The sequence below is a fragment of the Panthera leo genome, chromosome B3 (genome assembly GCF_018350215.1).
Source record: "Panthera leo isolate Ple1 chromosome B3, P.leo_Ple1_pat1.1, whole genome shotgun sequence".
Classification (NCBI taxonomy): Eukaryota; Metazoa; Chordata; class Mammalia; order Carnivora; family Felidae; genus Panthera; species Panthera leo.
In genome coordinates, this window is record NC_056684.1 from 62,249,367 (window position 1) to 62,262,864 (window position 13,498).

At 43.5% G+C, this 13,498-nt stretch overlaps 1 protein-coding gene and 1 long non-coding RNA gene across 10 annotated transcripts in view; one reads left to right on the forward strand and one right to left on the reverse strand.

Annotated features, from left to right (window-relative positions):
* The first annotated feature begins 269 nt into the window (after positions 1-269).
* On the forward strand, positions 270-11,550 carry CCDC32 (coiled-coil domain containing 32). 3 transcript variants are annotated; one of them, XM_042942400.1, is made up of 4 exons: positions 270-472; positions 2,313-2,563; positions 7,451-7,607; positions 10,599-11,550. In XM_042942400.1, the coding sequence occupies exons 2-4, from the start codon at positions 2,320-2,322 to the stop codon at positions 10,735-10,737; spliced, it is 540 nt and encodes a 179-aa protein (XP_042798334.1). In that variant the 5' UTR covers positions 270-472; positions 2,313-2,319; the 3' UTR covers positions 10,738-11,550. The 3 variants fall into 3 exon arrangements, with proteins under 3 accessions (XP_042798334.1, XP_042798333.1, XP_042798335.1); XM_042942399.1 differs by having other exon boundaries at positions 271-472; positions 2,308-2,563; XM_042942401.1 differs by lacking the exons at positions 270-472; positions 10,599-11,550 and adding an exon at positions 496-1,016 and having other exon boundaries at positions 7,451-7,611.
* Positions 7,581-13,498, reverse strand: part of LOC122222187 — a 65,590-nt gene continuing 59,672 nt past the window's right edge. For 2 of the 7 annotated variants that reach the window (XR_006203639.1, XR_006203644.1), the window contains exons 9-10: positions 11,706-11,793; positions 9,266-9,880 (exon numbers count right to left, since the gene is read on the reverse strand). This is a non-coding gene — a long non-coding RNA (uncharacterized LOC122222187). Of the gene's footprint in view, positions 7,668-9,265; positions 9,881-11,705; positions 11,794-13,498 lie in introns of those variants that run through there. The other 5 variants (XR_006203642.1, XR_006203641.1, XR_006203645.1 and 2 more) reach the window with 3 other exon arrangements.

Below are 13,498 nucleotides of genomic sequence, written 5' to 3' on the forward strand. Positions count from 1 at the left end.
TGCTGAAGTACTTTCATTTGGGTAGCAAAGGGCTGCAATTTTCACAGACAAAACACCAACCCAGAGAATTGCCGAGGAGGTGAATTTCCTCAGGGAACCAAGAAAACTCAAAAGGCCTCGGCAACTGGGCTTCCCCTATCCGAGAAGGTGATGGCGGAAGGCGCTGTCCGCGCGCCAGGAATGCTCAGATGCGCGTGGAATCTACCTGCCCCAGGGAAGTTGGAGCCAACGCCAAGTGACTGCCCTATATCCCGGCAACAAGTCCCGCCTACCTCTTTCTCTCACTCGGCCCCTCACTTCCTCACTTAGCCGAGCTCCCCTCAACCAATCGACGCACAGAACATCGTCAGGTTGGGCGGTGGTTGGAGGACTCCCGGATCCATCACTCGGAGACTCCGCCCCCCCATTTCTTCACAGCCTTCAGCGACGGAACTGAGCCGAGCGTTTGTGGGCTGCTGGGCAGGCGGTTGTGGTAGGTGAAGAGGGGCAGGGGTACCTACCGTTTTAGATCCATGGTCCGGTCCTATCCCGGGATACCACAGAGGAGCTTCGGGGCCTGACTCGTATTGCCCAGCCAGTTCTTGAGGTCAGAGTGACGGAGGCCCGGGTCTGGACACTGGCATTGCCGGCTCTGTTCTGGACTTCCTAGAGAGAAGGGGGGAGGACTGGGGCTCCGGTGCGAGCAAAGTTTTGGTCTGGGTGGGTTCAAGCGACTTCGGGATGGGAGTGGAGGTTCACTGGGACCCCGGCATCAATTTATCCAGAGCCTCTGTGACATTTCTGCCCCTTTTACTTCTGGGCCCTTGCGCTGGCTGGGCTCTCTCCTGGAATTATTTAGACCTTACCCCAGGCAGCCTTCCTAATCTCAAAGGTCCTTCCTGAAGGAGGGTGTCAGCCCAGGCTGTAAGACTAGATAGTTATGAAAGCCCCAGCAGCGAGGTATTGGATAAGAACATGGATTTTGGAGCGGCAGAGGTGTGGTTTCCAATCAAGGAATCACCATAGATGTCAGTAAGGTACCCTAGACTTTTGTTATCCTTCTGATCCTCAGTTTCTTCATCTGTAAACTGATGGAAATGCCTCTTCCAGTGTTTCTGACTATTAAAATAAGAACTTATAAAATAAGGTATATAGTCCAGTTTCTACATGTAATGAGCACATGGGGCTTTGCATATGACATTACTCTCTGACACTATTTTCCAAACAGCATTTTTATTATCCTCATGTCTATGGAACTGTGCAAGGCCTTTAGTTCATGTCCTACTGAAAACAGAATTTAATTGGCTGAGGACAGAGTGGTTGCATTTTGGAGATCTTTGGAGCAAAGTGCAGAATATTTGTCTCCACTGGAAATGTCCTAGACATTTCTTTGTGTGTGTGCGTATGTGTGTGTTAAAACACACATAATGTAAAAGGGCCCATATTAACTGTTTAAAAAAATTATTTTTTAAAAAAATTATTTATTTACTTATTTAGGGAAAGGGAGAGTGAGAGGGGAGGAGGGAGAGAGACCAAATAGTCTCCATGCTCAGAGTGGAGCCCGACTTGGGGCTCAATCCCACGACTGTGAGATGGTGACCTGAGCTGAAATCAAGAGTTGGACACTTCACTGAGTGAGCCACCCAGTGCCCCTAAAATTTGTAAATTTTTATTTTTAGAGAGTGTGAGTGGGGGAGAGGGGCAGAGGGAGAGAGAATTCCAAGCAGGCTTTGTGCTGTCAGCTCTGAGCCCAATGGGAGGCTTGATCCCATGACTCTGGGATCAGGGACCTGAGCCGAAACGAAGAGCCAGACACTCCACTGACTGAGCCACCCAGGCGCCCCTCATTTTAACCATTTTTAGATGTACAATTCAGTGGCACTCACATGGGTGTGCAACCATCATGATTATCCATCTCTAGAACTTCCCACTGAAACTCTGTACCCATTAAACGTAACTCCCATTTCCCCCTCCCCCAACCCCCTGGCCACCACCATTCTCTTTTCTGTCTCTATGGATTTGACTGCACTAGGTACTTCTTACAAGTGGAATCATTTGATATTTGTCCTTTTGTGTCTGGCTTGAGAAATTTCATTTTTAAAAACAAACTTTATTATGAAAACAACTGGAATGCCGAGCCAGAAGAGGAACCCAATTGCCCTTTTGTCATCTTTATATCTATAACATAGGAATCTAATAAAAGACATTTTAAGTTTAGAGAAACTTCTTAAAAGCCTATTACCTTCCTTCAGTAGGGAAACAAATATCTCAGTACTGCATACTTATACTGTATCCTTAGAGCCAGTCCTTACAGTTCTGTTTTTCCAGCTCAGATTCCAAATGAAAATGTTTGAGAGCGTTGACTCTACAGCTACAAAATCTGGCCCTGATCTTTGGGCTGAAATCTGTTCCTGTCTGCCAAATCCTGATCAAGAAGATGGTGCCAACAATGCCTTTTCAGACTCCTTTATGGATTCTTACCCTGCAGGCACAGGCCAGAGGGAGGCCCCAGATTTTGCTGATCAGCCAGCTACAAAGCCTTGGGCTCCCTTGCAGGATTCAGAAGTGTATTTAGCATCTCTAGGTGAGTTAAATTACTTTATGTTTTTAATCATAAGCTGGTGGTTTTAAGGAAGCATGTTAAAGTTACATCAAACCTGTTTTTTTAACATGTATTTTTCTAATGTGTATTTATTTTTGAGAGAGAGAGGGAGACAGAGTGAGAGCAGGGGAGGGGCAGAGAGAGAGAGGGAGACACAGAATCCAAAGCAGGCTCCTGACTGTGGGCTGTCAGCATAGATCCCGACACGGGACTTGGGCTCGAACTCACAGACTGCGAGATCCTGACATGAACCGAAGTCAGATGTTTTGACTGAGTGAGCCACCCAGGTGCCCCTCAAACCTGGTTTCTAATCTTAATTATTATTATTATCATTTTGTATTATTATTTTATTTATTTATTTTTATTTATTTTAATGTTTACTTTTGAGAGAGAGAGAGACACAGAGTGTGAGCAGGGGAGGGGCAGAGAGAGAGAGAGAGAGAGAGAGAGAGAGAGAGAGAATCTGAAGCAAGCTCCAGGCTCTGAGCCATCAGCACACAGCCCTATCTGGAACTCAAACTCACAAACCGTGAGATCGTGACCTGAGCCGAAGTCGCTTAACCAACTGACCCACCCAGGTGCCCATTATCATAATTTTTTAATGTTTATTTATTTTTGAGAGAGAGACAGTGTGAGTAGGAGGAGGGACAGAGAAAGAGGAAAGAGAGAATCCCAAGCAGGCTCCGTGTTGTCAGCACTGTGCCGGACACAGGGCTCAATCTCATGAACTGTGAGATCATGACCTGAGCTGAAATCAAGAGTCAGCCGCTTAACTGACTGAGCCACCCAGTTTTCCCCCTTAATTAGTATTATTTTTAGTCCTCACCACATGTATTTGTCAGATATAATTCTAGGGGGTTTCAGGTTGGTTGTTGGGAAGGAGCACCCTTTTCCTTGTATATCCCTTAAAACTGTCTTTTTTTTTTTTTTTTTTTTAATTTTTTTTTAACGTTTATTTATTTTTGAGACAGAGAGACAGAGCATGAACGGGGGAGGGTCAAAGAGAGAGGGAGACACAGAATCTGAAACAGGCTCCAGGCTCCGAGCGGTCAGCACAGAGCCCGACGCGGGGCTCGAACCCACGGACCGTGAGATCGTGACCTGAGCCGAAGTCAGCCACTCAACCGACTGAGCCACCCAGGCGCCCCTCCTTAAAACTGTCTTTGTTACCTCCTGCCTCCGACTGTATCATCTGAATTCTCCTTCATTTCTTGCCATTCTGTACAATCCTCTTGCCTACTATTGGTGGCCCATATATTCAGATAACTCAAAAGTGTCAAACATTATGCCATCCTGAAAGAAAAGGGCATGGCCCCAGAGCTGCATTTGGATTTCTGATGAAACTATTATACTGAAAAATTGTTGTACTAAAAAACTGTTGTATTAAATAGGTTGATTGTTGGAATGGGACCATGTTGACATAAAATTCATTCTACCTCTTGTTAGTTGTTTAATTTTGAAAATATTTCCTGAATACATCTTCTGTCCTGTGGCCTTAAGTATTAATATTTAGAGAGACTCCAAATACAGGAAAGAGATTCAGATTGTCCCATGCAAGGGGACAGAAAAATATCAGTCTAGGGCAGTGACTGCTTTAGAATTGTGGTATCCTTTTATTATTAAACACCCATGAGACTCATCTATGTGTCACAAAACCAAACCTAGGAATAATTATTTAAGAAAGGAAAGGCAATTCAGGAAGAAGCTTTTGAGGAAGGACAGAAAGAAGAGTCAGAATAGAGTTTACAGGATCTGTAAGAAAAAGATATGAGAGAAACACAAGAGGAATGATGGATAATAAGAAATATAAGGGTATAATGTGAAATTTATCGGGAAGCCACCAACATTAGGATAGTAATACTTGCAGCCTGCAGCCCTGGCCAAGGTTGTTGACAATTGTGTTCTTTTTTTTTTTTTTTTTTTTTTTTTTTTTTTTGAGATAGAGGGCACAAGTGAGTGAGGGCAGAGAGAGAGAGAGAAGGAGAGGGAGAATCCTATCAGGGGCAAAGAGAGAGGGAGAGAGAAAGGGGCTCACCCGGGCTCATGTTTTACCCAAAGCCAGACTCGAGCTCACCTGATGTTGGACTCAAACTCACGAACTATGAGATCATGACCTGAGCCGAAGTCACAGGCTTAACGACTGAGTCACCCAGGCACCCCTCTTTTTTTTTTTTTTTCAATGTTTATTTATTTATTATGAGAGAGAGTGGGGAAGGGGCAGAGAGAGAGAGAGAAGGAGAGGGAGAATCCTATCAGGGGCAAAGAGAGAGGGAGAGAGAAAGGGGCTCACCCGGGCTCATGTTTTACCCAAAGCCAGACTCGAGCTCACCTGATGTTGGACTCAAACTCACGAACTATGAGATCATGACCTGAGCCGAAGTCACAGGCTTAACGACTGAGTCACCCAGGCACCCCTCTTTTTTTTTTTTTTTCAATGTTTATTTATTTATTATGAGAAAGAGAGAGTGGGGAAGGGGCAGAGAGAGAGGGAGAGAGAGCCTGACATAGGGCTCGATCCTACAAATTGTGAGATCGTGGCCTGAGCTGAAATCAAGAGTCAGATGCTTAACTGACTGAGCCACCCAGGCGTCCCACACAATTTTGTTCAGTGGTAGTCAGAATGATGATAAGGAGAAGAAGCAATCATCTGAGAAAGCTGGAGAACCACATCCTGCAGCTTGTTGGTACTCTGTGCCCAGGAGATGTAAGAAACTTTAATGGATTTGGTGATGATTTGATTGGTCAGGACTGGTTTTGGAAGTTAAAACTCCACTGATCTTTTCTAAAATCAGTTAAGATGATTAAAGGGTTCCTGGCTGGCTCAGTCGGTAGAGCATGGGACTTTTGATCTGGGGGATTGTAAGTTTGGGCCCCATGTTGAGTGTAGAGAATACTTAAAAATAAAATCTTAAAAAAAAAAAAAGATGATTAAAATTTCATTCTCTGAGGAAGACAGGAGCCATTTCTGTGCCTATGGCACAGTCTGGGAGACATTGGCAGGCAGACTTGGAGTATGCAGTGGTATCTATTTCTACCTGCCCAACTTAGATCACAACCGATTAGGGACACAGCACACTCAGAGAGGGGAAGACTTTGCCAGCCCAAAAGAGTACCTTCCACCTTGAGAACCAAGGCCAGATAATACATTGTTTTTATTGCCAAATAAACCTATATCAAAAAGAATCCACTAAGAGCACCAATTATAAAACCTTAGCCAGCTCATGGGGCACCTGGGTGGCTCAGTCAGTTAAGCGACTGACTACAGCTCAGTTCATGATCTCATGGTTTGTGACTTTGAGCCCCACGTCGGGCTCTGTACAGACAGCTCAGAACCTGGAGCCTGCTTCGGAATCTGTGTCTCCCTCTCTCTCTGCCCCTCCCCCACTCACACCCTGTCTGTCTGTCTCTCTCTCTCAAAAATAAATAAATATTTTTTTAAAAAGTATTAAAAAAAAAAAACTTAGCCAGCTCAGTGTGAGATCTACATAATTCTTTTCACATCCTCAAGGAGGCAAAAACTCCTCAAATATTTAACTTTTATCAATTGCAGGTTTTTTACATGGGCGAGCTCTTGGTGGTAACTTGCAGCAACAAAAGGTGGTTATTGCTTTGATCTGTGGATGGCAGATGATGTGGCCTGTTTAGAAATGAAAACAGAGGTGCCTGGGTGGTTCAGTTGGTTAAGTGACCAACTCTTGATTTCAGCTCAGGTCGCGATCTCACAGTTTGTGAGATAGAGCCCTGCATCAGGCTCTGAGCTGAGCCTGCCTGGGATTCTCTCTCCCTCTCTCTCCCTGCCCCTGCCCTGTTCTCTCTCTCTCTCTCTCTCTCTTTCAAAATAAATAAGTAAACATTAAAAAAAAAAAAAAAAAGTGAAAACAGGGGGCTCCAGACTAGCTTAGTCGGAGGAATATGTAACTCTTGATCTCGGGGTTATAATTTCAAGCCCCACATTGGGTGTAGAGATTATTTAAAATAAATAAATAAAATTTTAAAAAGAAGAAATGAAAACAGGATTGCAAATCATAAAGTTTCTGTTTGGGTCTGGGCTTGATATTCCCCACTCCCCCCTCCAAAAGGCCATCATTGACACATTTATTATAGTTGAAGGCAAGACTGAATTAAGGCAGAAGGCAAATGGTGATACTGTTCCTTCTGTTCTTCAGTTGTTCAACAATTACACTTAAAATGCACAGAAGAATAAGTAAACATCTATCATCAGGAAGCCATGTAGACCATTCATTGGAATTAGAAGATGTTTGTTTTTATAAGGTCCCAACATCCAGGCCACAAGTTGAGTAACTGTAAAAAACGTTGGGAGATTTTCTTTTATGAAGAATTTAATCACACATAGAGATCTTCAAGGTCTCTGATTATTGAGTTCCCATCAAGTCAATTTTAGTGTCTAATGAACCATTGGATCTTTCATTATTTTCTCTAATTCTTTCTCCTGAGGTTTGGAAACTACTTCATGTCATTGTAACAAAAAGAAAAACCACTTACTCCTCAGAGAGACTATATTCAAGGAGTTGACACATGTCAAGCCAGGGAAAACAAGTAATTCCTTAGAGAGATACCTGCTGGCTTCTGTGATTTCAAAGAAGACATGCCACTGATTTATTTATGAGAGCCTATGGCTTTTTCCCTTTCTGGGGTTAAATGTTTCTTTGATACAATCCAGAGTTAAGACATTGTGAAGGAAAAAGAAAAATGTACATTTCCCTGTACATGTCCTCAGAAAAAATGAGCTCTTTTGCAGGGAGTGTGAATATACTCATCAGTGAGAGAATTTTTAAGTTGTCATGTTGCATTTTAGATTTAGTTTCATTTTATACTCACTTTCCTTGTTAACTTCTCATCTGTTTTTAGAGAAGAAACTGAGAAGAATCAAAGGTTTAAATCAGGAAGTAACTTCTAAGGACATGCTTCGAACCTTGGCCCAAGCCAAGAAGGAATGCTGGGATCGATTCCTCCAGGAGAAGTTAGCATCAGAGTTCTTTGTGGATGGATTTGATTCTGATGAGAGGTAATTGGTTCTCAGTCCAGTTCCAGGTGACAGTATTTCACTGAGGGCATTTCTCTTTCTCTAAAGAATTCAGGGAGAGTGACATTTGAGTCGAGATATTGGTTAGTATCAACATCAGCTTTTCTGAGCTCAAAACTCATCCTTTTTTCAGGTTGCTCTCTTTGCTCTTAGTCCAGTAGCAGATTTTTGATAGTATTTTTGCAAAAAAGCAAATACCCCACCTACATCTTGATCACAGATTGGACAGAATTGAGGATAAAGCATTGTCTTCTTTTCCAAGTATGCAATGTACTTGAGAAAGTAGTAACCAATCATCAACTGGAACAGTATCTTACCTGTAACTCCCTATTGCCTTACAGAGTTTCTATCACCTTGTAGGCATTCAAATTTGTATAGACTGAATTTGTATAGCATGAATTTCCTAAGCATCTACTGTGTGAAGGCACTGTGCTTGATGCTATGGGGCTGGGGGTGCTGGGGCAGAGGGGAGATGTAAAGAAATTTTAGAGATCCCTTTTTTTTCCTTTGGTCCCCACAACTATTTGGAGAGAGATGACAAATATATATAAAGATGAACCTAACAAAATAAGGCAGCATAAGAAAAGAGCCGGGTGAGTGGAAGTGACAGAGCATGCTTTGGGAGTTGAGAGACCACTGAGCTCCCTGTGGGCTCTAGTGTTTGTGCCAGAGAAGAAGGCAGGACTTGAACAGTATCTTCGGGGGTGGCGGATGCAGAGAGGAGGAGAGGGCATCCTGCCACAAAGAGCTGCATGGTGCCCAACACCCGGGAGAGTCGCTCTGCCACTTACTGGCTGTGTGTCCTTAAGGAAGTAACCTGTGTGTGCCTCAGTTTCCTGCTTTACAGAGCAGGAATAGTAACAGGAATATGTAATAGTAATATGCTTTCCAGGAATAGTAACTCTTACCTCTTGGGTTGTTATGAGGGTTAAATGAGCTACTGTGTATAAAGTGCTTAGAACAGACCTGGCCCCTGGTAAGTACTATATAAGTGTTAGCTATTATCATTGGTCTTGATGGAATTTTAAAGTTCAGTAAGAAATTATTCAAAAAAATGGGTGAGGGAAGTAAAAACCCGAATTTGAAACAAAAGGTCTTAGGGAAACATGACCTAAGTTTGCAACATACCATTAACGTTGATTTTAAAAAGCCCCATGATGTCAGATGAAGCTATGGCTGCTGAAATCATGGACAGTAGGGAAATAAAACTTGATAGTTACATTTTACTTTTTTTTCCAAGTTTGTTTATTTATTTTTGAGAGAGAGAGAGAGAGAGAGAGAGAGAGCGAGCATGGAAAGGGCAGAGAGACAGAGACAAAGAATCCCAAGCAGGCTCCTCACTGTTAACGAGTAGCCCAATGAACTCATGAGCTGTAAGATCATGACTTGAGCTGAAATCAGATGCTTAACCAGCTGAGCCACCTAGGCGCCCCTACATTTTGCTTTTTAATTTGCAAAGTGCTTTTACTTACATTATCTTAAATATTGCATTGGTGTGCCCTTAGATTCTTCAGAAATCATGTGGCATCTAAAGTCAGGCCAACTACCTACCCTCTGAGGGTTCAGAAAATAAAACACATGTTGCTTTTTTCTGTCTCTGAAGACTCAATCCCGTTGAGCCTTCAACTGCCCCAAACACAAAAGACTTGAAGATGTACACATTCCCAACACACTAATAACTTGGTATTCGATTCTTGCTCCCCTTGAACGTTTGCCTCCTCTCCAATTCTGAGAAGAAAAGACAAAATTTTCTCCTATGTGATTCTCAAGTAGGAATTCTTTTTCTCTGAAATCAGATCAGCACCAAGGCTCAAGGTCATGTTTCTGTGTGTTTATCAATACCTAAAATGATATGATGTTCCCTTTTCTATAGAAGCAATTGAAACAATTCTATGAAAAGTGTTGTAGATGAAGATTAAATGCCCCTGGAGTACCTTAGTCCCCTGAGCTGTGGGCACTTGTTCCCAAGCTCCATCTGTGGGAACACGTCTTTCTATCAGTGTTAGAACAAGCACGCCAGAAATAGATTTGCATTTATTTGCAGACTTCAACATTTATGATTTAAACAGAGGACATTTTGTAGTGGAATTGTGTGGTTCTTCATGTACGTGAAGGCCAGGTAGGTGACCCTCATCATGGCATGCTTTTGGTGCAGGAGTAATGGGCTGAGAAGTCCTATTGTCTACAGGATTCCCCCATTTTAGGTGTCTCAAATCTGCTGGTGATGGCTTTACTTCTTGGCTCCAGACTTTGGGCTATTTAAGAGCATAGAATAAGGTTTATATTATTTGTGGTCATTTGTAGTTTACCATGAGTATCTAATAAGCTTTAGAGTGGAGGATCTTGGGTAATTAAGGAAGGTGGGAGGGGGCACTTCCCCTCTCTGCACAGATGCAAAGGAAAAAAGAGCCCTCTGGCATAGTGGCTATTTCTTTGTGGGAGAAATTGCTGTGCAGATGTTTCCATCTCGAGGACTTGCTATAGGATGAAATAAACAAACAAAAAACCCACAAAAATGGTGCTTAGTGCAACTAAGTGCTGTAAGTATAATTGAGTCTCAGACTGCCTCAGGTATAGGAGATTTCAAGATGCTCCACTAATAATTTGGTATTTATTTGAACGTTTCCTCCCTCTGACAGTTTCTCTCCACTCCAGTTTTGAGGAAGAAAAGACAGGACTGAGACATAAGCTCTTCAGCTATTCTCGTCAAGCCTTCAGAGGCTCTGCATTTGAAGGGGCCTGGTGCTGCTTATAGCCAAAGTGCCCACTAGGGGGTAAATTATGCCGCCGAGCTGCCAGGATGCACAGCTGTCAGAGGAAGATCAGCGGCGTTCTCCCCGTTAGCAGTGAAAAACAATTGTAGGAAGAAATTGGTGGTGGGCGGGAAGGCAGCATTTGAGTAACTGAGATAATCATTAAGTGATTAATCAGCCAGGTCTGATGCGGCCACCCTTTTCTCCTGCTTTCTCCTAGCACCTTGGAACATTTCAAGAGGTGGCTCCAGCCAGATAAAGTAGCCATCAGTACAGAGGAGGTCCAGTATCTGATTCCTCCAGAGTCCCAGGTTGAGAAGCCAGTGGCCGGGGACCAGCCAGCAGCCGCGGAACAGTAAATTGTACACAAGCACGCCAAGCAGCTGTCTTGGGTCCAGAGGGAACAGTGGAGCAGCAAGGAGAAATCTAAGGAGGGAGGGTAGCCCACGCTCCCACTCAACAAAGCAAACAGCTGTGGGCCCCTGAGGACTGGCTTGGGGCTGGCATGTGTGACTGTCCTGGATAAAGTGACTGACCCAGCACATGCTGGATCAAAATACCGCTTTCCTCTGTGTCTCACACCTTGCCTGAGCCCTGTTGCTACAGGTGAGAAGTCTGCTAAGAATCTAGTGAAGGAGCAAGTATGAAAGTATTTGGAGAAACTGATATCCTTGTGTAGAATATATAAGCTCAGTGAGCCATATTTTTGCTTGCCTTTTCTGGATGTTCCTGCCTGTATCCCAAGTATTTCTTTGGTTAATTGTCAGTGGTAAGTGAGGCCAAGGAGAATCAAATCTGCCTCCTTGGATCCACACCCCATGTGGGGCTCCTCTAAGTTTGTAATAAATATAGAGACTTTAGGAAAAGAGGCCGCACTTTTCCTTTGTCTGATTTGTTCCTTGTGGAGAAAAGGGACAACAGTGTGACAACTTGAGTGTTTGTGTGTATATGTATATTTTTTTATTTCATGCATGGTTTCTCCCCTAACTTCCTCTTGCACTTAAAAAGGGCCAAGCTTCAAATTAGACTTGTAAATTTGGTGTTGGTATTTGACACCCCTTCTGAATAGTTCCAAGCTTCTTGTGGCAGCTTTCCTGGCTGAGCCTGTGCTTCCCTGTTTATAGTGTTCATGTTCAGTCCGTGTTGTCTACATAAAGCTTTTCTGATGAGAATAGCTGTGTGTGTGGTGCTTTTGAACTGCTTCTCCCCCAGAGAGATGCTCCCAGTTAGTGGGGAGGTAAAGACAAGTATTTGACAATGCAGGAGACCTGAGAAACTTTGCAGCCTTCTATTTTTGACATGAGCCCTCTGACAAGCCAAACCTCACCTCGGTGCTCTTAGGGTAGGATTCTGTGGCCAGATTTCTGCAGCTCTGACTCCATGGAGCTTCTTTCCGGGTAACAGGTTTCAATTCCCTAATGATGGAACAGAGTGACCATAAAAATCTTCAGAAAACATGTGGTCATATCTAAATCAAGTATTTGCGCTGTCAAAGGATGGGAATCAACCAGATAATTCCATGTATTTGCTGAATTATATGAATTTAGGGGGAGGTGGCAATTTCCAGATATATTTTCCTTTTTTAAAATTGATAATGGGGGCACCTGGGTGGCCCAGTTGGTTGAGTGTCTCTTAATTTGGGCTGAGGCTGTGATCCCAGGGTGGTGGGATCAAGCCCTAGGTCTCTCTGTGCCCCCCTCCCCACCTCTAAAAGTTAAAAGAAAAATTTGATTAATGGTATTAGCTTTATTCCTACTGCTTTTTAAAAAATGTTTACTTATTTTTGAGAGAGAGAGAGCGTGAGCAGGGGAGGGGCAGAGAGAGAGGGAGACAGAGAATCTGAAGCAGGCTCAGAGCTGTCAGCGCAGAGCCCGATGTGGGGCTAGAACTCAAGAACTGTGAGCTCATTATCTGAGCCAAAGTTGGACGCTTAACCGACTGAGCCACCCAGGTGCCCTCTACTGCTTTTTATTTTTATTTATTTTTAAATTTTTTTATTTTTTCCTCTACTGCTTTTTAATAGTAGGATACCTTTGACATAGAGAGCGACCGTCTGTGGTCCCCAAACACTTTGGGGAAGGCAGACACTGACAGTCACCTGGCCCTGGACTGAGCTTGCAAGTTTCTGTCTCTGCCTGGGGTTCAGGTGCTGGACCACACTTCCTACGGGGCCATCTGATGGCTCTCATTGGATAGATTTTTTTTTTTTTTTAAAGACTGAGTTTTCTTCTCCCTTCATGATAAACAAAAATGACTCTTTTTCAAATAACAACAATTTAAGAAAAAAGCAATAAGGTCCCAAAAACACCCTCCTAAAGAGCAGTCAATCATCAGACAGAGAATGTATCTGCACCAGAAAATAGTGTTTTTGTAGTTCAGTCAAGATTCCAGCTTTGCCTTTTCCCTACCTCCCATTTCCTAAGAAACAGAAATTTTAGTATGAGAAGGTGGGAAACTGAGTTAGAGGAACTGAAATGGAGTTAGAGGAACTGCAGAACTGGAAGGCTTTTAGCCCCACGTGAAAATCTGGGTGAGGTATGGGATGAAAGTCCTAGATCTTCAGCTGCCTGCTCACTTAACTCTTTAAAAAATTTTTTTACATTTATTTATTTTTGAGAGACAGAGCACAAGCGGGGAAGGGGCAGAGAGAGAAGGAGACACAGAATCTGAATCAGGCTCCAGGCTCTGAGCAAGCATTTAGCACAGAGCCCGACAAGGGGCTCAAACCCACGAACCATGAGATCATGACCTGAGCCGAAGTCAGTCACTTAACCAACTGAGCCACCCAGGCGCCCCTCACTTAACTCTTTAATAGAGGCAGATTTCCACAGAAGGGAGTTCATCGAGTTGCAACTATGGTTTCTTTTCTTCTTCTTCTTTTTTTTTAAATTTTATTTTTGAAAGAATGAAAGCACAAGTGGGGGAGGGGCCAAGGATCCAAAGTGGGCTCCTCGCTGACAGCAGTGAGCCCAATGCAGGGCTTAAACTCAGGAGCCATGAGATTACAACCTGAGCCAAAGTTGGGCTCTCAACCAGCTGAGCCACCCAGGTGCCCCACAACTATGGTTTAGAGGTGACAACCTGAGTGATGGCTCTTAAAACAAGTGAAGCACAATTTAC

What these genes read in the sequence shown, in the direction of transcription:
- CCDC32 (XM_042942400.1), top strand. Translation starts at nt 2,320, where the DNA reads ATGAAAATGTTTGAGAGCGTTGACTCTACAGCTACAAAATCTGGCCCT. An exon ending in AGTGTATTTAGCATCTCTAG is followed by an intron (nt 2,564 to 7,450) that starts GTGAGTTAAATT and finishes ATCTGTTTTTAG; the next exon opens with AGAAGAAACTGAGAAGAATC. An exon ending in GGATTTGATTCTGATGAGAG is followed by an intron (nt 7,608 to 10,598) that starts GTAATTGGTTCT and finishes GCTTTCTCCTAG; the next exon opens with CACCTTGGAACATTTCAAGA.